The sequence below is a fragment of the Chironomus tepperi genome, unplaced genomic scaffold (genome assembly GCF_022539635.2).
Source record: "Chironomus tepperi strain 1889 unplaced genomic scaffold, CSIRO-AGI_Ctep_v1 contig_7, whole genome shotgun sequence".
NCBI lineage: Eukaryota > Metazoa > Arthropoda > Insecta > Diptera > Chironomidae > Chironomus > Chironomus tepperi.
Genome location: NW_027226129.1, coordinates 495,817 through 521,588, shown reverse-complemented (window position 1 = coordinate 521,588; position 25,772 = coordinate 495,817). Strand labels below are relative to the sequence as shown.

Sequence of the window (25,772 nt, the reverse complement as noted above, 5' to 3'; positions counted from 1 at the left end):
CTGATTATTTTAATCATTTTACAAACGACAGTCGTGTTTAATAGTCGACAAAAAAAAACTGTTTTAAAATAAATTCTAAACAAGATGAAAGGATATTGGTAAGTTTTGGTAATTAAAGTACTGTTCCAAGTTGAAGTAAAAGGCACAAAATTGATTAATTATGCTAGAGGTTCGTTATCTGATTGCTTAATAAGTGAACAGTCCCTAAGAGATCGGCGTATAGTCTTGTTTAGGTTGTGCTTGATTCATGCTCAGAGGTAGGGTTTTTTATCCCGTGGCTTAATTATTTGTGATTCCAAAATCAATGCGGATATTTAGAACAGTTCATTCTAAGGATTGAAAACCCTCTTCTGGTGCATAGTCAGACATATTTTGAGAAAATGAAGGATATTGGATATATCACAAAGATTTAAGATGGTTTCACAATATTTTCGTAAAATCCCTTAGTAAATTGAAGAATTTTACCAAAAAAAGAGTAAAGTATTAATCCCCTTATCATCCTTAGCCTGTTTGCAGGATTCCCATCCAAAAAACGAGGTCTTTGAGGCATGTTTTTGTTCAATCCTTTAACGCACTCATCACATGGCTAAACTTGGTCGTTAGCTAAGTATTTAATGGCATTAGGAGTACCACGAGAAGGTTAATTAACTTCGGATTCAGACTTCAGTTTCCCCAATATCCGAAGAGACAAAGAAATCGCTTTTGGGTGCATAAAGACCACTACGGTACCTTAAAGTGGCCTCTTTGCCTGTAAGGGTGTAGTGGCATTACTGTACCCTAAAATCATGCTCTTTACATGATAAGGACATCCTGTCATGTAACAATTTATAAAATATTGTCAATTTTAATCAAAAATCCAAAATTCTCTCATTTCCAGCTTCATTATCACCATCTTAATCTTCTTCCTACACAACTCTACATCTGTGGACATAAAATGTTCATATGAATATTATGCATTTGCCATTGTAGACTACATATATCATTGTGACATGCGGCTCAGTCCAAATAGAGTCTTTATAACAAAAGATAATCCAGTTGTCGACCAAGCAATTGGAACGCATGACGGCACTAAAACTGACGATGATGTTGTTGGATTTTATTCAGATGATAAAAAAGTTTCAGTTTTTCCGCAAAATTTAGAGAAAATATTTAAAAATCTGAAGCTTATTTTAATCCACTTTGGACGGATATCCAAAATTCATCAATCGGACCTGAAGCCATTCACAAAATTGCTGTACCTTAATCTTAACAACAATGACATTGAAGTACTTGAGGATGGACTTTTTGACTACAACACGGAACTAGCTTACATCGCATTTATGGACAATAAAATCAGTCAAATTCAGCCTGATGTCTTTAATCACTTGAATAAGCTTCGATTCTTGGTTCTGTCCTCAAATGTGTGCATTGATCAGCGTGTTGACAACAGTATTGAGCAAGTTAGGGATCTTATTAGTATTGTTGGATATAAATGTCTTAAATGTCTTTCAGTCAGATCATCCACTCCAGAGCATATGCTCGTATGTTAACCGACATGTGCTATTCGGGCTCAATACAGTCACAGATATAAATGATCATTTAATAAATAAAAATTGAGAGAAAAAATGAGAAAATATTTTTTTATTGTTTGTTTTGCTCATTTTGGGATTGTACGGATGTTACGTAACGCTTAAGGGCAGAAATTGCAAATTTTTGAAGATTGGTCATTTTGGTTCCTGATTTTGGTAAGATGCAATTAAGGTTTGGGGTCTAAAAATGCAATATAAACCGTTACATAACTTATGAACAGTTCCTTGTACAAGTTTCTAAGTTGTTTAATAACAATTTAAATTAAAAATAGAATTTCACACTTTTTAAGGATGTTAAGCCATGCCTAACAGTCAATATCCATCAAAATGACACATTTATGGTAAATTTACATCATTTTATGCTCAAAATACATCAAAAAAATCAAAAAACAGCCTAAAATTACCAAAATTATTCACAATCTTTTCAGTTCCTTCATCATCCTCTCATGCTCAATATTAAGTCTCTCATCAGCCACAACTCTCGATTGCTCATATGAATATTGGACATTTGATGTAATTGGATCTGTTTATCATTGTGAAATTCAATCAAATCCGAACATAACATCTCCAGAATCAGCAATTATTGATGGTGCCAGTGGACCTCATCATGGTCCAAAGACGGACGACGATGTTGCTGGATTTTATGTCAAAAATAATCAAATAAAATTAAATTTTTTTCCACTTGGACTTGAAAAAGTCTTCAAAAATATTAAATTAATTTATATTCATCATAATGGAATTAAGGAACTGCATCAAAGTGATTTAAAGGAACTGATTAAATTGGAATATTTGAGTTTGACTGACGGACACATTCAAGTGATTGAGGAAGGTCTTTTTGACTATAATCAGGAACTGCTGTACATTTCATTTGAGGACAATCGAATCAGTCAAATTTATCCAAATGTTTTTGATAATTTGACAAAATTGACAAGTTTGAAGCTTGATGGGAACAGATGTAAGGTCAGCAATGCTGGGAATAGTACTGAAGTTAGAGAAGTTGTTGCTGAGATTAAGATTTGTTGTTTAATTAAGGAAGACTCGACGGCGACTGATTTAGAATCTGATGATGACTTAATAAGAGATGGAATCACTGGAATGACTGACTGGGGATTGAAATTAGTGCCTAAAATTTATATTGTGATATTTGCAACATTTTTGCATTGTATTTGGTGATTTTTTAAGACAATAAAGCTATTATTATATGTTAATTTATTAGTCATTTTGTAACGGTGGAATCAGGGAGGATGAAGGGCTAAAAAAGTCGATTTTTCGCGTTTCGTAGTAATTAAATGGTCTGATGCTGAGTAATGTCATTATATACGTTGAGCATATTGAATCTAGTTCTAGAAAAGATTCATTTAATACTACAAATACATAGACATATGAGAGTCAATAATCTATCTTCAAAGCTCTCAAACGTTTGTAGATCTACAAATAATAGCAAGTCTCTGAATATGCAAATCTTCATTGCATTTATCAAGTCAGTACTGCTTTATGATTTGCGATTCGTCGAATTGCATCGCTCGGGATAAGTTTGGGATTGCAATAATTAAGAAAATATCAATGAGAGTCGACTTCGAGCTAAGAGATGGTTTCTCGGTATACCTTTACCTACCTGGAGTATATCTACACATTTATACATAAACACCTACACTTGTCACTACAATCAGTAGATCCTATGGGTACTTATGTACAAAATATTGATGTAGGGTTAGTAATATACTGATAAATCAACCCATGTTGTCTTAGGATAGCCCGTTGTCTAATTAGAATACCCAATGACTCAACTTAAGCATTATCTAGAGATAAAGCTCGAGTCTCTAATTTTTTATGATTATTTTCTAACTCTCAAAATGAAATTGAGCAATTGAGTATAATCTCTCTCTCGTTTTTTGCAAATATTATCCTAACTCTATCATTTTGCATGAATTTGTTGATCATTTTAGAACTAGTTTTTTGGAGGATAGATTGATATTAGTTCAAGAGTTGAATTTGAAAAATGAAATTTTTTGTGGTAATGTGAGTTGAAAGTCATTTTTTGATCGGGGAGGAAGGGTTGTGAATAGGGCCATTTTTGTGAGGTACAGATCCTTGTAGCACGAACCTCCTTCCTCAGTTAGTCAATAAAAGGATTGTTATAAAGTCTTTTGGAATGAATCGACAACAAAATATCCCTAATTCCATGGTGGGCAACCTTGTGCCGCCAAAAATCATTGAAAATGTCATGAATCGTATGCCGTATGCGATTTCGGTCAAGGCTTCTCACCTTGGTGTGCTGGGAAAATTGAAAGATTGTCCACTACTACCTTAAATTGTGTCCAAATAGCTCAAATTCAGGAGTGCATCCAGTGAGATTTGTTTTAGGGTCAAACCCTCTCCCCAGCCTTCTTTCGTCTTATTGGATAAATTTATTCAATTTATTGGACATTTACGTGATAAAGATACCAAAAATTAAAACAATATTTTCATCCACAGCCTCATCAGCACCCTCATCCACCTCTCAACTCCATCACCAACCCCAAAAATCGAATGCAATTTCAACATCAGCAAATACAGTTTCTGGCTTCTCGGCAACATTTACCGCTGTCAAGTCAAAAACGATCCCCAAATCTACTCACCAATCACTGACCACAAAATTGACATCACCGGAACTCACATGGACAGTAAAGTCAACAAAAATGTCATCGGATTTCACGTAGCCTCAAAAATTGTCCAATTTTTCCCACGCGGAATTGACCAATTCCTGCCAAACCTTAAAATGATTGAAATTTATGACTGTAAATTAAAGCAAATTCGCAAAACAGATTTAAGTCCATTCCCGCATCTCGTCCGTCTTCAATTAGACAACAATGACATTGACATGCTGGAAGATGATTTATTTATATACAGCATAAATCTAGCCTTTGTGTCACTTGACAATAATAAAATTTTCTTTATTTATGGAAATATTTTTGATAATTTAATTAAATTGGTCCATTTGAGCCTTAAAGCTAACAATTGTGTGGACATGATTGCTGTTAATAATAGAACAGCTGTGGACGTGATTATTGGACATGTTAAGGATCAATGTACGGATATGGACTTTAATGTTATCACACAAAAGTTCAATGACCTTGAAAATGACGTTAAAAAGTTTAAATTTCAATCTTTTATGGCTTTTAATTCCAATTTGGAGAAATTTGAGGATGAATTTAAATTATCGAGATTTGCGGAAATTTCGTGGTTTCGGGAGCGACTGGAGAGCTTGAAGGACTGGAAAGTTGAGACATTTTGGACATTAAAGGCAATGGTTGATGATGTTGGTGCTAAAATGCAGGAATTTGAGGCAAAAAATGAGAAAAAATTTGATGAATTTAAGAAATATTTTGAAAATCAATTAATGATGAAAATTCAGGAAGTTGAGGAGAAAATTGAGGATATAATGAATGATGCTTGATTGTTTAGTTTGAGGATTGAACCCCAACTGATCCCTTACCCCAATTATTTTGGAATTGAACCCTATCTGCTCCCCTACCTCAAGTACGTCACTCCCAAATACCACAAATCGATTGAAAATTCAAATTCTGGCCGTGATTCTCGATTTGGTATGACTTAAGGGTCGATTTCTCAAGTAGTGGTACAATAGGGTATAGTATAGGTCTATAATGGGCAATCTGTGAATATGCCATGAATCATAAGTCGTTTTTGGTCTCAATTTGAGGCTTTACAGCAATGTATGCAATGAAATATTAAAGCTGGGCATGAAAGGGTCATATAGGTACTCTATTGGTACAGGACAATGGTAAATCTGATATAGCAATGTTGGTATACATGTCCCGTACCAATCGTTCATCTGTCATGTATCATGATGCATCTTTAGGACGGTATTATGGTACGATATTGGTACAGGTTCATCAATCCTGCTCTACTTTGTCATACCAGATGTATCATTGCACTGTATCATTGGCTAGAGCAGTCATCTGCTGTTTTTTAGCCGGATTTCTGATGTAATTCTCTTTCCTGCTTCTGTGCCTCGACTTACTTACTTACTTCGCTGACCGTACATATCAAATGTGATCCATGGCCTCCCTCAGATGTCGCCTATAACTGGTTCTATCGGCTGTGTTTCGACAAAGCCTCAAAATGTCCCGATTTTTTCAAGAAGTCCAGAAGTAAATAAATATGATTTTTTGCTGTAATTCACTAATTACTCTGCCATTGGTGTATCTGTACCTTATCGCATCATATCCTATCGTACCTAAATCGTACCGTATCACCACCAGAGAAATTGACCCCCAGATATCAAGTCAGAGTCATGTCGTCTTGAAACCGTAGATTTCATCGATTTGTGATATTTGGGACAGGATGTAGTCACCGAAAATTCTATTGTATTAAAATGTATTAGAAATATCGATTAGAAATATCTCAATAAATTTTGTAATTCAAATGTAAAACTAATACAGTTCTTTGAGTTTTACAGCATTGACGTCAATACTAAATGAATTATTGTTACTTACTTGACTGGGACGTACAGGGCCTCAATGCTACGTTTAGAGAACTGCTCTATAATACAATCAATTGTATAACATGACCTTAGTTCCTCTAGACAGATTCTTGGACGTAAAGTGATGAAATATGCATCGTATGCTGACTGTATCCGCTAGCGAACCTTCATGTTGATGTCTTTTGTTAATGAATGATTTGATGTACTTGAATACTTACAGCACCTAGAATCTTGTCTTATTGACATTAAGATGACTGCCAACTTTCTGATTTGTTCTGTCTGATGCAGCGATCATCAGGAGCTTGGATATCTCTTCATTCACATTTAGTCCGATGCTTTAAGCTTCATGTTCCAGCTTAGAGTATGTATTAATGCTAGAAGGACCATAAGTATCTTCAAATGATGGATTATTGTTACTAAATCATGTATTAGTCAGGCATGGTATTAGTATTTTAGATTCTATATGGACAGCATGTAAATCTAATACAAATTTTGCTATTTAAATGCTGAAAAGTGATCAAATCTTTTAATAATTCGGTGAGTTTTGATCGAGAAGTTTAGACTATTTTGTGCTGTGCCGGAATTTACATTTAAAAAGAGAGCTAAGACGTGAAAAGTGACTTGTGAAGCAACTAAAATTTGAAAAAAATCTCCCAAAAAAGTATCAAATTTAATACATCAATATGAGGAATATTAAGTAAGTTCTAAATTAATGAAGCACATGCTTAATAGTGAACCATTTTCTCTCTTATTCTTTACAGTCTCATTATATTGTTGGCATGCTTAATATTAAGCCTTACATCATTAAATGCTGAAACTACAACATCTACAACATCTACAACATCTACAACATCTACAACATCTACAACTACAGAACAACATCTAATGGGTCATCCAACAGTGATTTAGACCCAAATCTGGGTCAAAGCAATGGAACCGGCTCTGGATCAGGAGATATTAAAAGTGATGTAGACCCAAATCTGGGTCAAAGCAATGGAACCGGCTCTGGATCAGGAGATATTAAAAGTGATGTAGACCCAAATCTGGGTCAAAGCAATGGAACCGGCTCTGGATCAGGAGATATTAAAAGTGATGTAGACCCAAATCTGGGTCAAAGCAATGGAACCGGCTCTGGATCAGGAGATATTAAAAGTGATGTAGACCCAAATCTGGGTCAAAGCAATGGAACCGGCTCTGGATCAGGAGATATTAAAAGTGATGTAGACCCAAATCTGGGTCAAAGCAATGGAACCGGCTCTGGATCAGGAGATATTAAAAGTGATTTAGACCCAAATCTGGGTCAAAGCAATGGAACCGGCTCTGGATCAGGAGATATTAAAAGTGATGTAGACCCAAATCTGGGTCAAAGCAATGGAACCGGCTCTGGATCAGGAGATATTAAAAGTGATGTAGACCCAAATCTGGGTCAAAGCAATGGAACCGGCTCTGGATCAGGAGATATTAAAAGTGATGTAGACCCAAATCTGGGTCAAAGCAATGGAACCGGCTCTGGATCAGGAGATATTAAAAGTGATGTAGACCCAAATCTGGGTCAAAGCAATGGAACCGGCTCTGGATCAGGAGATATTAAAAGTGATGTAGACCCAAATCTGGGTCAAAGCAATGGAACCGGCTCTGGATCAGGAGATATTAAAAGTGATGTAGACCCAAATCTGGGTCAAAGCAATGGAACCGGCTCTGGATCAGGAGATATTAAAAGTGATTTAGACCCAAATCTGGGTCAAAGCAATGGAACCGGCTCTGGATCAGGAGATATTAAAAGTGATGTAGACCCAAATCTGGGTCAAAGCAATGGAACCGGCTCTGGATCAGGAGATATTAAAAGTGATGTAGACCCAAATCTGGGTCAAAGCAATGGAACCGGCTCTGGATCAGGAGATATTAAAAGTGATGTAGACCCAAATCTGGGTCAAAGCAATGGAACCGGCTCTGGATCAGGAGATATTAAAAGTGATGTAGACCCAAATCTGGGTCAAAGCAATGGAACCGGCTCTGGATCAGGAGATATTAAAAGTGATGTAGACCCAAATCTGGGTCAAAGCAATGGAACCGGCTCTGGATCAGGAGATATTAAAAGTGATGTAGACCCAAATCTGGGTCAAAGCAATGGAACCGGCTCTGGATCAGGAGATATTAAAAGTGATGTAGACCCAAATCTGGGTCAAAGCAATGGAACCGGCTCTGGATCAGGAGATATTAAAAGTGATGTAGACCCAAATCTGGGTCAAAGCAATGGAACCGGCTCTGGATCAGGAGATATTAAAAGTGATGTAGACCCAAATCTGGGTCAAAGCAATGGAACCCCATCTGGAGCAGGAGATACTAGCGAAGATCCAGTCCAAAATCAGGATCCAAAAAATGAATCAGCCCCTAAAACAGAAGAAGTTACTAATTCAGCATATAATTTTAGTATCGGAATCAAAACCACTTGTTTATTACTAATCATAGCTTTAATCGTTGCTTAAATCTCAGCAATTTTTATAAAAATTTAAGTCTAAATTTAAGCCCAGAGTGTGGCTTTCTCAAAAACGACCGTTAATTTTTTTCAAAAAAAAAATCATTTTTTGTTAAAATTCAAATTTTTTTTGACCGTTAATTTAATTTTCCTTCGTAACGTAAATTTTTATTTTAAAATATGTAGAGTTCGAATTTTTCGACAATCTAATATCGAAAAATTCGAATTTGAGACGGCCACACTCTGTTTAAGACACAAAATAAAAGTAGACCCTCCCCACCTTAATATGCCATACCTCACTCTATCTACTCAACATCACATGACTCATCAATAATTTTGATAGATTCAGTCATTCTGGACTGCATGTTTGTCAATTCATTCTCAAAATTCCTAATTTTGTCACTCATGTCAGCATAAGCTTTATTTTGAGAAGCTTTAAAGCTTTCTGACATTTCGTTGAGCTTTTCCGAAGCTTTTTTCTCAAAATTTTCCAAATTTTTCACAATTTGGTCAGTGACTGTAAGAATTTCAACCTTAAAGCTGTTCAAATTGTCTTCGTGGCTTTTGAGTGATTTTTCAAATTTTTCAAACTTTGTTGCTGTTTCAGCTTCCTGTGCCTTAATCGCCTTTTCAATGTTGTCAACTTGTGTCTGTAAAGCTTCAATTTCGAGAGCTTTTATGGAATTTTGAAGCTTTTCAAGCTTTGACTCTAAATCTGCTGTTTTGTCATTTAATGCCTTGACATTCCCAGATTGTTCAATTTTGGACACAGCCAGCGTCAATTCCAGATTCTTCATGCCATGCTCGATCAGCAAAAGCTTTCCATCAAGTTCCGGAGCTTTTGTGGTTCCTTCAACATTCCTGTTGGTCAGCAGAACCTTTGCAACCTTCTCCAAATTCAATGTCCGTTGATTCAGCACCAGAACTGAATTTTGACACATTTTAATGCCAAATTCATGACTTGATGCCTTAGTTAAAGCCACAGTTGACATTTTATGGACAATTTTGACTTGATTGAATAAATTTTTGGTAGCTGTGCTTGTGCATTGAGATTTGACAGCATTAATGACATCCACAAGTGCTGCTGAGTTGTTCTTCGCGTACATGTCGATGCACAAGTTAGACTGAACGTCCAAAAATGCCAATTTAGGTAAATTATTGAAAACTTTTGGATTTATGTCAAAAATTTTATTTTTTTCAAAATAGACATAAGTCAGTTCCGGATTAAAGTCAAAAAGTCCATCCTCAATGACTTCAATGTCATTTTCCCAAAGTGCCAAATATTCCAATTTTGTGTGTGGCTTCATGTCAGCCTGATGCAATTCCTTAATCCTTCCATGCTGAATATTAATCAGCTTTAAATTTTTAAAGATTTTGTCAATTCCGCGCGGGAAAAATTCAATGGATTTATTTAAGGCATAAAATCCGTGAACATCATCGTTGGACTTGCTGGTTGTGTGAGTTCCTTCGGCATCTCTGATGACTGACTGGTCGGGTGATTGAATGTTGAGACGATTTAGGACTTTGCAGAAGTAAATTTGACCAACAACAAGCCATCGGTAATGTTCGTAGGAACAGATGGCATCTAGTGATGTTGTAGGGGCGTAGAATAGGGATGAGATGCAGATGATGAGGCTGGAATTGAAGGGAAAATTTAAAAATTGTTATGGATGTGACTTTTAAAGCACTCAATCAGTCCCTGAAGCTGTATATCTTCAATCCGGGCATCAAGACAATACACCGACAGTACAAAGTGCATCGAGGAGGTTGATCAGCTTTAGAGTCAGACTTTGGCTTCCTCAATCTACATTACATCAATCCCGAACCCCCTAATTCTCCCACTAATTTAATAATTTAAAAAATGTCCAACTTACCAAAGATATTTCATAATTTTCAGCTATAAGTTCAGTTCCAATTCTATAACAACAGCTTAATAAGTCAATAGAACTACAAATAATGACCAGAATTGTTTACTTGATTCTCTTTAAAAGCCTTTGTCTTGGGAGAGAATTCCTCTTCTTTTTATTTGTGATTAAGATTTGGAAACGGGGAATCCTAGAGATAATGAAGAGTGGCTGCATCAGAGAAATAGAAAGAACCAACTTCAGGCGCCAACTGAGGGAGGCCATCGACGGTTTTTTTTTTGTCCTAAAGGACGTTTTGCTTTTTCGAACTCTGCACGCTGCATGACCAAGGGTATATCAATACAAAGTACCTAGCCACAATTTGTGTGTCGCGAATCACACAAGTCGAGTTGGTGTGACTAGAACAGCTAAGTGTTATAATTTACATGAAATTCATTCTAGCATTTGAATGCACATACGTGTAATTGTCGGATTCGATCTATACTCCGAGAAAATCATCACAATTACTATGCCTTGAATTTCATTCATTCTATTATCTTCCTGCAATTAAAAATGAGCAATTGACTCTCCGCATTGAGAGATTTTAAGACGAAAAAAGGCGAGAATTCCAGATTGTGAGTAATTTTCGTAATACTTCGGAATTAAGTGATCATCATGTCTCGCACATGTCTAGTTCTGTTGATTATTATCGACGCACGCCTTACGAGACATTGTAATATGAGGGATGTGTAGTCATAGTACTCATAAATGGCGAAATTTTATGTAAATTTCTAGTTAAAAAATTTGTTATTTTTCATTCATTTAATTGTAATTTGCTTTAATATCCCCACTACTGGATGTCCATTGAAAATTATATAAAAGACATGATGGATTAAAATGTAAAATCATATTAAAATTACTAAGAAGGGATAGAAGTTTAGTTGAGAATTTAGTTGAATTTTAAACGAATTAAAATGAACAAAAGAATTTTGTAAGTTGGTTGGAAATAAAGTTTACCGAAATTTGGGTCTCAACATAAGGAACCCTTAGTTAAAATCAATTTGGTGTAGATTTGGGGATTGTGAATTGAGTGCAAACATGCAGAAGCTGACAGAAGGTTCATTTGAGTCTGCAGTCAAACTTAAGAGCAATTTGGAACAAATTTGATAATAATTAACAGCAAAAAGGCCGGATTTAGTCATTAATTGAATGATAATTGCTGAATTTCTGAAATTTTCGTGCCTTTTTGTTAGAAATAATTCAAAATTTTCCTATTTTCATCTAAAAACGTCCAATTTTTCAAACAAATTTTCCATTTTTTTCCTCAAAAACTGTGAGCTTTATCTAATTCCGTCAGATTCTATTACAATTTACTTGATTACTTACTGAATCCTTGGCTGCGGCGCATGTGATGCATGGCCTCCCTCAGATGTCTTATAAAATTAGCTCTATTGCTGGTTACAGTCTGTCCATTGCCAAAAACAAATGCAATACTGTCTCAATCGACAGCTACGTTCTGTATCAGCTATTTACGTCAACTTGTAGACCATGGTTGACTTCGTTGGTCACAAGTCATGTCTTATAGCCAAACAGCATCACTGATTTACAGCATGCATTAAAGATTTTCATGTTTAGATGTATAGCACTGCTGGCGGACATTCGATACGTTAAAAAGCTTTCCAAAGCCTTCTGGATTCTCATGTTCACGTCTTTCAGTGCGCCTCCACTAGCTGATATACTGCTGCCAAGAGGGAGGAGGGGGAGGGGACCCATAAAATTGTCAAAATTAATCCAAAAATTCAATTCCTTATTTTTTGCAGATTTATCGCATTTTCCTTGATGATTTTGCTAAAAACGGTTGAAAATTCAAATACAACAACCAGTCGTAGTCTAAAACGAACAAATTCTACTGACGTTTTGCCAGGAATGGAAGGCTACATCGACCAAATGTCAGAAATTATCAAAAATGAAACTCAACATCATCGTGCATCCAATCAGACTCATTGCTCAGATTTGCGAAAAAAGGAAGCCAAAAATGATTGAAGGAAGTTGACCGTCCATGGTCATTGCCCACCTGGATACCTCCCATACCTTAATGTATTCAATAAAATCTCAATTTATTTTCAATTTAATTTAAATTATTTTATTCAAATTTACTCAAAAAAAATTGTCCACAAAAGTTATTTACGGCGATATATCCATATTATCAGATTTCGAGCTTGACTTTTCACATCCATTGTCATCCAATCCAATTTTCTCCTCAGCATCATAGTCCCGCACACGCTCTTCCGAGACTCGCTTCAATTTACGTTCACTTGAGCGTCTTTTTGATGATTTTGAGACTGGCTTTTCATGTGACGGTGACCGTTTTGGTGGTGGACTTTTTGAACGTGACCGTGACACTGTGTAGCGTCGTTCCTCGCGCTTATCGCGGTGGGTACGCTTCTTACGGTCGCTACGGTGACTGCGGGATTTTGAGGGTGAGCGACGTTCCCGGCTTCTGGAATTGACAAGAAGAATCAAGTTAGATTTGGGTATGAGGACACTGAGGGACTGCCTGACTAAGACTCAGACTAAGACTCAGACTAAGACTCAGACTAAGACTCAGACTAAGACTCAGACTAAGACTCAGACTAAGACTCAGACTAAGACTCAGACTAAGACTGGAACTAAATTACATACTTTGATCGATTGCGACTCGCCCGGTGGTCACGATGCCTTGACTTGGACTTCTCACGTGAACGTTTGTCACGTCGACGACGTCTGTCCTTGCTGCGGCTGCGTGATCTTCGGCGACGACTTGTTGAGCGCTTTCGACGCTTGCTGCGGCTTCTGGATCGAGATTTTGACTTGCGACGGCTGATTGAGCGTTTACGTCGGGTGCGACTTGTGGACCTAAAATGGAAATTTGTGAATTTTTTGGGAATTAATCCTGAATTTTCATCAAATTTTACCTTTTCCTGCTCCTAGATCTCTTTGACCTTGAGTGACTTGTCTTACTCCTTGATCGACTTCTAGTCCTCGACCTCCTGCTACCTGAACTCTTATCTTTCGATGCCAATATACCAAATGCTGGATCAATTACAGCTGAAATCTGTTGATGACATTCCTTAACGATTGACATTGCTTCCTCAATTTCCTTTTGTGCTGCTTCATTTGTTTTTGCTTCCGGCTTGACAATTGGCTGCGTTGAGTGATGAATATTAAGCGGTGCACCATTGAAACTTGATCCTTGCATTTTAAGAGCATAAATTACACTTTTTTGCTCACAAAATTCAACCATGGCAATCTTCTGTCGATTGTCAGTTTCAGCAAATCTGCCGTACTTGACCTCACCAGCTCTTTTAAAATGATCAATTAAGTCATTCAACCTCCAATCTGACTCAACATTGAGGACCAAAATGGTCCGTCTGGTTTCCTCAATCTTACGATCATCATAGTTGACCGGAAGTGCTGGATACTCGGGGAGATTATATTTCTCAAGTTTTGGATCATATGTTCGTATGACTTGATTTGGCATTTGTCCTTCGATACGTGACACAACTTCTGGTGGTAATTTTGATTCCGATGAGTAATTGCCAAAGCCGGGGACTAAGGTTCCACTGGCTGACATCTCTAGGGCGTGGTATTCATCTGGGATGCTGGAAATTGGAGGAGAAATTGATGAATTATGGATAAATTGAGGAATTTTGAGAGTTTATGGATGGTAGGAGGTAATGAGGGGATTTTTGGCGAGTCTATGGAGAATATGCTGACATGGAGCACTTCCGAGTACCTTAAGTAGGTCTGTGGAGCTAAAATTCAGGAATTGCAGGCCTAATTTAGAGTCTTTGGCCTAATTTAGAGCATATCCATCCAAATTAGCTCAATATATCACACAAACAGGATCAAGGGCGGAATGAGTGGTGGAAAATGTGGACGAAGTTGAAAGATGCTTGAAAAATGTGGGTTTGACCCCCTCAGACCCCCTTAATCCCCCCTTAAATATGCTCCTGACTAAACAGGACCAAAACTTACCTTTGTACCGGAATACAAATAAGAGCTCTGTCAATAAAGACTGTATTTGTCATATGTTGAGCTGCTGATACTGCACTAGAGTCTGTGTACTTTACATAGCATATTCTAGATATAACTGGAACCGAGACATCACGGATTGATGGATCTAAAATTGGAAAATAAAGCATTAAATTCATTTTTGAGAGAAATTTAAGAGAATTTGGGATGAAAATTGGTAAAAAGACTGAAAATCGATTTGAAACATTTAGAAGTTGATGCTGTGGAGCTGAAGACAAGGTTTTATGGTAGCTGGAGCCTCAAATGGCCTTCAATTTGGACATTAAATCACAAAAACTACCCAAAAATTGCCTAAAATTCGTCAAATTTGCATTAATCCTGTCCAGCATCCAGAACTACCAGAATTTAAATCAAAAAATCCTTCAAATGCTGTCAGACTTCGATCCATCCTCAATTATCCCCATAACTACCCTTCATAACCCCCTCAGCATCCCCAAAACACCACCAAAATCCCTAAAAAATCTCAATTTTTTAATACTTACAAAGCCGAATTTCATCAATTTTTCCCAAAATACCAAACAACGCTTGCATTTGATCTTTGGTTGCTTGTGGTGCGATATTGGTGATTTGCACCACTTTTGTCGATGAGCCGCCTGCCATTCTAGCTGGTTTTAAGTCCAGCAAAATTTATTTTTGTGTAAAAAAATTCAATTTTTAAATAAAAATGATTTTTGCATTTATTTGTGAATTTTTTTTCTGAAAATGATGCAGGTAGGAATGAGAAAATAGGATGCGGAATGGATGGGATGCAGAAAGTGATGCGAAAAAGTTTGTTATTGTTTTTATTTTGAAATTTAATGTTGAGGTTGAATGTTTTGCCGGATGATTTGGTTATTGAATGTTTTTGAATGTTTTTCTGCTTTTTGATTAATTCTTTTCAATGTTTTTAGCTCTTTCATTTATAATATTCAATGTTTTCAACATTTTACTCCATGTTTTACAATGTTTTGAATGTTTTCATATTTCGTTTGACTATTATTTGAGTTTAAATGAGTCTGTAAACAGAATATACGAATATTTTGAAAATATTATCCGATTATTATGATAATATGTATAAAAATTGTATTAAAATCATGAAACTATCTCTAAATAGAGTTAATTGAATTTTATTCAATAAGTATCATATCTTTTGCCTTTTGGAATGTATTTGAATAGAATCCTGAAACATGAATAGAATAGGAATATGAAAATGTACAGGGACGTGAACAGGGGCCAAGCCCAAAACCTTTATCGAGACTGAGACCAAGACTGCGACAGAAAACAAGCCTGGAACTAAACTAGGGACTATAATTGAATTCTTCGGATTGTCCAAAGTCCGTGAACTCTTGATCTCGCTAACGAAAACCCTTAATTACTCCAAAATCGTCAATTAAGTAGTCAGTTACGTTTAAAATCACTCTTCCTTGATAAGAGAGTGAGAAATAATTGATTAAAAATACAGAGTCTGAATAATCTGAATTTATTTTATATTATAATCTTTTTACATATTTCATTTCGTTCATTTAATCAGTAGACATTAGAGCTGAAAGTCATAATCAAGCATAATACAGTGATATTGATAATACATCTCATAATTTAGAATATGAAAAGGTAAGTTAGTTATTGAGTTGATGTGGGTTTATTGAGTAAGGGGGAGAGGGAGGGGGTAGAGGATGGGTAAGGGTTATTGATGCAGATATCAAGGACGAGACTTTTTGGAATTGATAGTCTTGGCTTCGAGAATTTGACTTCAGGAAACCTTAGCTGGATGTAGGAATGGATTAATGGGAATTTGAAACTTTTTGACAAAAAATCCAAGAAAATTAAGGAATTTTTTAACAGAAAGAAGGAAAAGGGGTTGATATAGATCAGTGGTGGACAACCATTTATTTTTCCAACATCTTGGCAAGACATTGACTCTCTATATCCGACTCAAACAATTCATCCATCAGGAAGAAACGTGTGTCAATGTCTTGCACCTTTCTGGTAAGGTTGGATCGAAACCGTACACAGTTAGACACACAGGTTGCCCACCACTGCTAAAGGTACAATGTCACACTTGATTCAGAGTCCTGTCTAGAGTTCGTGGTCGACTCTGAGCTCAATTCTTGTCGACTTCGAGCTCATGACCGGTCAACTCTGGTTACATTTTCTAAAATTCATCATTAGCTGACAAAAGCTTCTAAAATCCATAAAACTAATACAATTCAAATCTCCCAACAGCTCACCATATCTCATCATACTGTTCCTTATACAATTCGCCTTATCACTTGACATTGAATGTATTTTTGAAACCGAAGAATGGGGATCAAGTTCAATTGGTGTAATTTATGAATGTGAAGTCACATCAAGCCTTTATGTGCCTGAAAAAGGAACATACATCTACAATGTCGTAGGTTATCATGTCAACAGATTAAAAAATTCAAATGTTAAAGGCGTTCACATCCTCAATAAGGAAACAATTTATTTACCAAAAGGAATTCACATTTTTTTTGAAAATTTAATTGGATTGAGTGTCGAACGGAGTTCCTTAAAGGAAATAACACAAGATGACTTGAAAGTTTTTAAAAAATTGAAGCATTTGTGGCTGTATAAGAATGAAATTAAGGTCCTTGAGGCTGATTTGTTCAAATTTAATCCTGATTTAGGCTACATTAACCTTAATGACAATTTAATTAAGGAAATACATCCAACAGCATTTAATGGATTGAATAAATTGAGATTTTTGTACCTTATGGGCAACACATGCATTCATGAACATGCTACGGACAGTTATAGTGTCACAGAATTGATTGCTAAGACTAAAAATAACGGCCAAATTAGAGAAACTACAACAACAACAACAGAAGCTACAACAACGACAGAGGCAATAACTAGCACAGAAGCTGTTAATGTGGAAAAGTCAATGACAACTGGGACGAAATTTGGAATAGTTTTTGGAGTGTTTGGGGTCGTTGTGACAGCTGGGGTTGGGGGGTTGATTTATTTTCATAATTAGAATTTTATGAGATTTTTTGATGAGAAATAAATGAAATTTTTTGAAAATTCTTAATGAGTAAAAGTCTGCCTTTATTCTATGGTTCCTCGAAGTCTTGGACTGGACAAATTCTCGAGATCGAGGTTGAGTCAGAGACTACTTGAAAAATCTCGATCTCGGTCTCGGAATCATGAAATAATGCAATATCTATGGGACGTCATGGACCACAGTGAGGTAAGTAAGTAAATATGCTCAATTTGTGCAATTTTATAAAAGATTCAAACCTAATTACACTCAAAACTACCTAAATCCAACAAAATCTTCTATATTTGACCCTAAAAGCCACTTTATACCCCCAAACATCACTTTAAATCCCCTAAAACACTCAAAACCCCAAAACCCTTCAATTTACTGCATAAACAACTTCCGAACTAGATAAAAAATGCCAACAGCAACAACAACACCACCAAATGTCCCAAACGTAATTCCAAATGTCTTCCAAATGCTCGTCTTTTCCTTAACGACTCTCTTGCGTTCCTCCCTCGGTCTCGACACTGGTGCTGGCCGGTACTTGATCACACAATCATCATAAAGAATCTTAACAAGATCCGCAATTTGTTCTGGAGTTTCACAGTCCAATTGTGTGCATTCATTGCCTTTAAAGTAGAGGAATTGCAGGGATTTAAGGCTGTTAAAGACTTGCGGATCAATTTCACGTATCATGTTGTGTGATAGCCGTATGTAGATCAAATCGGGATTGTACATGAACAAGTCTTGTTCCAAAACACGCAATTTATTTGCATGCAAATGTAAATGAACAATTTTTGGGTATGGCTTTAGCTCGTCCTTGGTGAGTTTAAGCACTTTACACATGTCGAGGCTTAATGCAATTAAATTTGGAAATACGGTGCTGAAATCTGGCATAAAATTGATTGTCTTGAAATATGCATGAATTCCAGTCACATCAGCAAGTGTCTTTTTAGGTCCAAGTTCGCCTGATGCAGTTCCTTTTGTGACGTAACGTTCTTTAAGGACAATGTCGTTGGTTACTTCACATCTGTAGACAGTAATGTTGGTTGGGGTTAGCATGTGATCATCGTATTTGCAGTCTAGATTGAAAGTTGTTTCACATGATGAGAGGTTGATGAAGGTGAAGATGGAGTAGATTATGAATTTTGATCTGGAATTAGAGTAAAAATATTAAGGGGTGTGTCTAGGGGGAGATTTGTTGATGCAACCCTAATCCCTCCACTTTTTTGATCAACAAATTTTCAATCGAAGACCATGTCAGCAGTCCACATTAATAGTATGAATTTTTATTTACCTTGTCATATCAAGATTTAATCCAAAATTTGATAATTAAATTGCACCTTGTCATAATTAATTAAACAACCTGCTGTAGCTTTAGAGCTATTCAAATTGACAATTAAATGACGTTTAACATAATATTCAGAATTTTATTCAATTGCATGTGGTTATGGGAGTTGTTACAATTTTATCTGATTTGTTTAATGTGAATTTTGATAAATTATTATGGAATAGCATGCTGTAGATAAACATGGAATTACAATTGTCGAGTAAAAGATCCAAAGAGTCATATTTGTTCTCAATTAGCAAGTAAACTTATTGAAATTCAATAGTAAAAGCGACTAATAAGAGTATATGAAGTATTTTGCAGTATACCCATTGATCTTCCCTCTTTTACTCCTTCTACAGGTTGACACCATTCGTAAATGGCCAATGTACGGGTGATGAGGAAGAGATCATCGAAAGTTTTCCTTATTTGACTGATTTTGCCGACCATATCTACCTCTTTACAAATTGTGGTGTGAAGTATGAAACTCATACGAGTTCAGAACGTATTTTTTATGTATTCTTCCTTTATGTAAGACTGGTAAAATGCCTGAGGTAAACATACTAACATGATATGACAGTGGTTGAAATGTATTGAATTTGGGATGAATTCTGGGATTGGAAATCCAAATTGAGCATCAATCTTGACCATGTTCTTGTGATATTGACTCTTAATGAAGACTGAATTATCAATATCACGCCCAACAAGCGTAATTTTGTTAATCGATTCAAAATCTGGAACCTGACTGGTGTGACACTAGTTAGCAACCGTATTCTACTCTAATTCAGAGTCATGTAGGCCTGGGGAAAAATTAATGATTAATTAAACTTTTTGAGCTATTTGAGTCAAATAATAAGCTTAACGGTTTTGAGGTTTTTAAAAACAAAATCTACAAAAAAATTTAAAAATTCTCCAATATGTAAAATAATATGTATTGATAAGATTAAATGTTTTTTTCTGTAAATTAATACAAAAATTCAATAAATAAATTTGATTAAATTTCCCCAAAATCCCAACCCAGCCTGAAATCCTCACTCATAATCCCATCAGCATCATACAATCCAACACTCCTCAATAATAAAAATATTAAATTTCATGATCAGCACATCGTCATCAACAGACTATTTACTTAGCATTCATTCAAGACATTGTGTGATATTCAAAACCATCGGAATTTCCAGTCACACTGTTCACATCTCTCCAAAATACACCAAACTATTCAAAAATTAATAAAAAATCATTGAACAGCAAATTTTTCATCGGAGTCAGCACAACAGTCAGCACCAACAAAATAATTATCGGATAGGTGATTAAACTGATTTTTTTTGTCAATAATTTGGGAAATTTTCTCTGTTAATATTCTGACTTATCGAAGAAAGCTGATAAGATAAGGTCGAGTAGAGTTGTGGATTACTATTGGAATTGATTGAAGTGAGATTGTGTATGGTGGGGGTATGTTTGGGAATTAGGGGATCGGTTAAGGGAAGGGTTTACAGAATTTCGGGGCTTGTTAGGGTTTTGGGACTCTGGATGGAGCTGGGATGGGTTTTACCAGGTCGATGTCCAAATTGACCCAAAATTGACCCAAAATTGACCCAAAATTGCCCCAAAATTGAGCCAAAATTGCCCCAAAATTGAGCCAAAATTGCCCCAAAATTGACCCAAAATTGACTCAAAATTGCCCCAAAATTGACCAAAAACAGTTGAGACACAACTGTTGATTCATGACTTTATGGACGGTGGGGGGTCCAAAAATCCAATTTTTACTGTTACCTAATTTATGAACGTCCCCAAAGAAAATCTCAAAACCCCAATAAAAATACACATGCAGTTACAGTAAGTCATTAAACCATATCAACCGCATACTCAACTTTCTTCGCAATTCATAGTGACTTAATGTCAATTAATTCCTAAAATTTGAGCATAATAACCACAAAATAATCAATTCCAGATTGACAGTCACAGCATGTCGCAGATCGATGCAATTTTCGCAAATTTAGGACAAATTTTGCAGCCGTACTCGGAATTTATTGACAAAAGTTCAGCATGGTTGAGTGTCTTGCAGATCGTCAGTCCGGCTTTTGTGCTGAATGGAATCAGGAAGAACCGAGACAAGAATAAAATTCCAATTTTTCCGTTCCTGTTTGTGACTATTTAGTGAGTATTGTTGGATTTGGGTCAATTTTGGGTCAATTTTGGGTCAATTTTGGGTCAATTTTGAGTCAATTTTGGGTCAATTTTGGGTCAATTTTGAGTCAATTTTGGGTCAATTTTGGGTCAATTTTGGGGCAATTTTGGCTCAATTTTGGGGCAATTTTGGCTCAATTTTGGGGCAATTTTGGGTCAATTTTGGGTCAATTTTGGGGCAATTTTGGGGCAATTTTGAGTCAATTTTGGGTCAATTTTGAGTTAATTTTGGTTCAATTTTGGGTCAATTTTGGGTCCATTTTGGGTCAATTTTGAGTCAATTTTGGGTCAATTTTGGGTCAATTTTAAGTCAAATTCCTATCTAATCCTAACCTCAAATTCCAGCATGGTCCTCAGCATCCGCTACTCCCAAATAATCAACAGTCAGTCCCTCTACGAGGCTAACCTCAAAGGCTTTGCATTCTCAGCTGTTTACCTCACAATCTACTACTACCTATGCTCACCACAAAAGAAGAAGGAAAACATGATTTACATCTCAAGTGGAGCTGCTCTCTGTACCTTCATCTATTACTACTCAGCAAATGCAGATCCATCAACAATTGCTGCCAAATATGAGACAATATTGACAAGTGTCCTGTGGAGTTTTCATTTTGTGGCATTGATTGGCGTTTATGTTGGATTTGCGGGAAGAACTGCTGAACATTTTGGACTTGAGATGATTTTGGGGACGGCACTGATGGGAAGTAATCGAATTTGTTATGGAATTTTGAAGAATCGGCAATTTTTTGTGGTGAGTTTTTGGGATTTTTTTGGGGATTTTTTGGGAATTTTTGAGGAATTTTTGGAATTTTTGACAATTTTTGAGGAATTTTTGAGATTTTTGAATAATTTTTGGATTTTTTTGTTCATTTTAGTTCCAAAACTTGTTCTTTTTGAGCGTTAATTTGGGACAATTGGCTTGTTTCGTGCTGTATGGGTCAAAAGCTACACCAAAGAAGGAGAAAAGTGATGCTGGGAAGAAATCTGAGAAGAAAACTGAGAAAAAACGGATCAAAAAGGAATAAAATTTGAAAATTTTGTGAAAAATGTGTTCAAAATTGTAAAATAAATTGAAAAATTGACAAAATTTGACAAAAAAATCATCAAAATTTGACAAAAATTCATCAAAATTGACCAAAATTCATCAAAATTGACCAAAATTCATCAAAATTGACCAAAATTCATCAAAATTCGACCAAAATTCATCAAAATTGACCAAAAATTCATCAAAATTGACCAAAATTTGACCAAAATTGACTTCAATTCCGTCACATGTTCCTACATGCCTTCCCACATGTAGTCACTGTTGTTTACTTGCACATCAAACTTCTTCTTACATCCACAAGACAATGAGTCTCATCTTCTTTTTTCAATTGAACGTGTTCCTCTTTGAGATTACAATTTTTGTTTTGTTTGAATGACTTTGAGAAATTAATGACTTAGGAATAATAAGAATCATCTTCTTTTTTTGCCGCATCACTTCCATTTGTCTAGATATTTTTGATTAATTGTTTGAGCCGATTTACGTTTGCAATTGGGGATGAAGGTGAAATTTCAGTGATGATGGATGTAAAGTGATCGACTAAATTGTGCTTTGTCACTAGGCTAATGTGTTTGTTGAATTCAATTAGGGGTGAGTGTGAGTGATGTCACTGGAATTTTAATGAATTTTAACCTCAAATTTTGGGATTCTAACCTCAAAATTTTTGGAATTCTAACCTCAAAGTTTTGCGATTTTAATCTTAAAATTTTGGATTCTAACCTCAAATTTTTGACCTGTCTCAACCTTTCCCCCATTAGCATCACATTACATACCCATACCTTCCCAATCAACCCCTAAAATCAATCAAAATATCAAAAACAATGTACTAATCTACTAAACAGTATCAATTATCTCTAATTCCATTGAGCACCTAATTATTTAAAATTATCACAATTATTACTGATGATGCAGAAGACATGAGTGACGTCAAAGTAGAGTCTAATAGACAAGACGAGACTAGACTGAAAATTGTAATAATTATGACAGGTTTATAGACAAAGCATTCGAAGCTTTATGATAATTGGATTCAATTTATGAGGAAATAAATCTTTAATTCTAGAAAGATTCATGAATGAAGATGGATTCATGGAATATTTGGTGACCGTGGAACTTGAGATTAGACTGAAGTGTCTAATTACTGTGTTGTAAGCTTGACGAGCAGCTTATGATATTTGAAGGGTCTAGCCATATGAGCTTGAAGCACAGCAATTAAAAATCTGTTGTCCACACGCTTTAGACCTACAGTCAGAGTTAGCAGGGCTTTGGAGTCTGAACTCTATTGGAGGCCTGTCAACTCTGCCTACATTTTATAGTCCCGAGTGGCACAATTTTGCAAATTGCATTTTTTGAAGCAGAAATGGAACAAAATTGGCTGTCACGGTGCACTTAGGACCAAATCGTGTCTTATCGTTAATAAAGCAACTTAACGGTGTCCTAACAGAAAGACTGTGCTGCTCGGGCTTTTTGTTAAACAATGTAACAACCTTAAAACCCGGAAATAATCAGAAATACCTAAAAAAACCAATATTGCTCCAAACATCTATCAAATATCCAAAACAATTCAATCAATTCCGCACCCTTAGTCTTAAACTTATTAAATTTCCCTTAGTAAAATTACCTAGAAATTGTAAAGCAGATTAAATTTGAATATTAAAATTATTCAGTGATTCTTAAACTGGTTTTGACTTTGAGAGAACTTGATGAAAAAAACAATTTAAAATTAGTTAAAATCATTACGAAATAAATTGAACCATCATGAAATTGTTCAAAATTCTAACAAAAATCTTTCAATAACTTATGAAATATAGCCAATGTTCAAAGCATCATTCATGCAGAAAGGTCATGCAACTCTTAGTCTAAGACTTTGTTATTAGGAATTGGAATTAGAGATAAATGTTGAATATTAGCCAGATTGATGTTTATTGAAATGTTTTTTATACAGCGGCTATGCAGACAGCAAAATAGGAACAAGAAGAAGGGGATCCAGAAGCTCACTAATGAGCGTATCCACCAGGAGTAACAGGCTGAAAGTTATTAGTCAATTAGGAAGTGGAAGTGAGGATGTATAAATTCATACTTTGATGAATACGATTCTAGTTCCTAATGTACTAACCGTAACGAATGTAGAACAATTGTCATTACATAGTTGAACGTTTTGTCTACTCAAGTGCTATACAAACATCATGTCTTGATGTTTACTATGCCAATCGGAAAGTTTTCTATCTAAAATGTATAGTAAATTAATCCACATTTTATCATTTATATAAATCAGTTTTGTTCAACCTGTTTTTGTGGCACGGCACACCTCGGTTGTAACTGTACCTTACCACTAGGGATGCAGAGACCCGGATAGTCTCGGTCTCAAGAATTAGTCGAGTCCAAGACTTCGAGAAACTTTACTTAGTGATGAACAATGACTAAAATCACACATGACATGCGACTCATTGCATCTCCCAAAAATATCAACACCACACTAATGTGCCGCGTCAAACAGCTTGACCAGCACTAATTAATATAAATAAAAAAGCAATTAATTACAAAAAAAACTATTCTGAAATTCATCTCAATTGACAGTTGTTGCTTTTTTTGCATTGTCACTGCCGTTGCTGTCGTAATTGAAACTTGATTCAATTTGTTACATAATTGAATATTAATTGCGATTATCATTATATAAGAATAAAAATAATAATAAATTTTATAATGACATGTTTTGCAAATTGAATTGTTTATAATATTTTGATGACATTTCTAGATTGTAGGAACGCATAAAGAATAGTAAGTATAGAAAGTATAAGCAACAAAGTATGAGTTCTAGATCTAATTTGGGGTGGGAAATTTTGGAAATTGAGTAATGCATATGGGGAATCGGGTTCATAATTTTGTTGCGGAGTTCCAATTCTGATTCAAGATTTTGTTAAAAAAGCATTATGGTTAAGGTTTGTCAAAATTAGATGGGCAGGTCTGCAGTTTTTCGGCAAATTCTAGTAATAGTGGAGGAAGTGGTTCGGATTCCACTATAAACTGTAGGTCTAGGTTTGAGCGGTAGATCTGGCGAATCCTCCCTCGTTAAACTCCCAATAGCCATGAAACGCATATAAACGCGCAGCTATGGACCTTAAGGTCTGCAAAGCTAATGTTTATTTTTTATTTTTAGTGGAGGAAATGAGAATCTAAAATTACTATTTGTAGCGTTACGTAATTTTTGGACGCTCAAATTCAAATAATTTACCAAAACTGACTCAATGTCAAACTCACGCCGGTCCGGAAACAATATTTGCTATCTTTTACACAACATGTGCCTCTGGGATTACTTAAGCTCCAAAACTTGTAATTCTACCTTCTAGTGACTTATTCATTATGTTAAATCTAGCTTCAGCTGATGAAAGTTGTACATCAACAATATTTTCATGTTTTTTTTTCAGGTTTAATGCAGTTATGATGTAACAGGAACTTAGTCAGAATCAAAAAGCAAGTTGAAGACTTTTTTTTCCAAAACGAAATGGGGGATTGACCTCCATACTTACTCCCACTCCCATAAATATGTCCCCGTGCTGTAAATATGAATTTTTTTTCCTGATATGAGCTTCTTTTGGTCAATCTTGTTTGACCTGTCTTGCTGTCCCAACATGACAATTTGCACTGTTTTCGTTGTCTTCGGTGTTCATTACAGTAATTTGTAAATAATTTGGCAATAAAAAAGTCACACAATTTTGTGTCCAATTCTTATAATTTTCGGCTAATTTTCAAGCAAATTAAAGCAAATTAGACTCGAATGATCATCAAAAAGG

At 35.6% G+C, this 25,772-nt stretch overlaps 5 protein-coding genes and 2 long non-coding RNA genes across 8 annotated transcripts; 6 read left to right on the top strand and 1 right to left on the bottom strand.

The window, feature by feature from the left end:
• The first annotated feature begins 30 nt into the window (after positions 1-30).
• LOC139090265 (uncharacterized) lies at positions 31-1,605 on the top strand. The gene is made up of 2 exons (XR_011544361.1): positions 31-98; positions 878-1,605. It is a non-coding gene; the product is annotated as an uncharacterized lncRNA (long non-coding RNA).
• Positions 1,606-1,767: 162 nt separating this feature from the next.
• Positions 1,768-2,776, top strand: LOC139089318 (chondroadherin-like). The gene is made up of 2 exons (XM_070638851.1): positions 1,768-1,909; positions 1,997-2,776. The coding sequence occupies exons 1-2, from the start codon at positions 1,896-1,898 to the stop codon at positions 2,739-2,741; spliced, it is 759 nt and encodes a 252-aa protein (XP_070494952.1). The 5' UTR covers positions 1,768-1,895; the 3' UTR covers positions 2,742-2,776.
• A 710-nt stretch (positions 2,777-3,486) lies between these two features.
• On the top strand, positions 3,487-5,182 carry LOC139087394 (uncharacterized). The gene is made up of 2 exons (XM_070636222.1): positions 3,487-3,587; positions 4,044-5,182. Exons 1-2 carry the CDS (start codon positions 3,568-3,570, stop codon positions 5,002-5,004), a joined length of 981 nt encoding a protein of 326 aa, XP_070492323.1. The 5' UTR covers positions 3,487-3,567; the 3' UTR covers positions 5,005-5,182.
• A 1,552-nt stretch (positions 5,183-6,734) lies between these two features.
• LOC139100690 (putative per-hexamer repeat protein 5) lies at positions 6,735-8,537 on the top strand. The gene is made up of 2 exons (XM_070653422.1): positions 6,735-6,748; positions 6,926-8,537. The coding sequence occupies exons 1-2, from the start codon at positions 6,735-6,737 to the stop codon at positions 8,535-8,537; spliced, it is 1,626 nt and encodes a 541-aa protein (XP_070509523.1).
• Positions 8,538-12,487: 3,950 nt separating this feature from the next.
• On the bottom strand, positions 12,488-15,152 carry LOC139087301 (probable splicing factor, arginine/serine-rich 7). The gene is made up of 5 exons (XM_070636115.1): positions 14,928-15,152; positions 14,389-14,533; positions 13,326-14,012; positions 13,054-13,266; positions 12,488-12,871 (listed from the first exon to the last, which is right to left on the bottom strand). Exons 1-5 carry the CDS (start codon positions 15,043-15,045, stop codon positions 12,556-12,558), a joined length of 1,479 nt encoding a protein of 492 aa, XP_070492216.1. The 5' UTR covers positions 15,046-15,152; the 3' UTR covers positions 12,488-12,555.
• Positions 15,153-15,925: 773 nt separating this feature from the next.
• LOC139089837 (SLIT and NTRK-like protein 4) lies at positions 15,926-17,485 on the top strand. Its single transcript, XM_070639501.1, has 2 exons — positions 15,926-16,035; positions 16,648-17,485. The coding sequence occupies exons 1-2, from the start codon at positions 16,028-16,030 to the stop codon at positions 17,420-17,422; spliced, it is 783 nt and encodes a 260-aa protein (XP_070495602.1). The 5' UTR covers positions 15,926-16,027; the 3' UTR covers positions 17,423-17,485.
• A 2,276-nt stretch (positions 17,486-19,761) lies between these two features.
• On the top strand, positions 19,762-22,042 carry LOC139092609 (uncharacterized). 2 transcript variants are annotated; one of them, XR_011544614.1, is made up of 4 exons: positions 19,762-20,061; positions 20,707-20,912; positions 21,288-21,693; positions 21,818-22,042. It is a non-coding gene; the product is annotated as an uncharacterized lncRNA (long non-coding RNA). The 2 variants fall into 2 exon arrangements; XR_011544608.1 differs by lacking the exon at positions 19,762-20,061 and having other exon boundaries at positions 20,578-20,912.
• Positions 22,043-25,772: the final 3,730 nt, after the last annotated feature.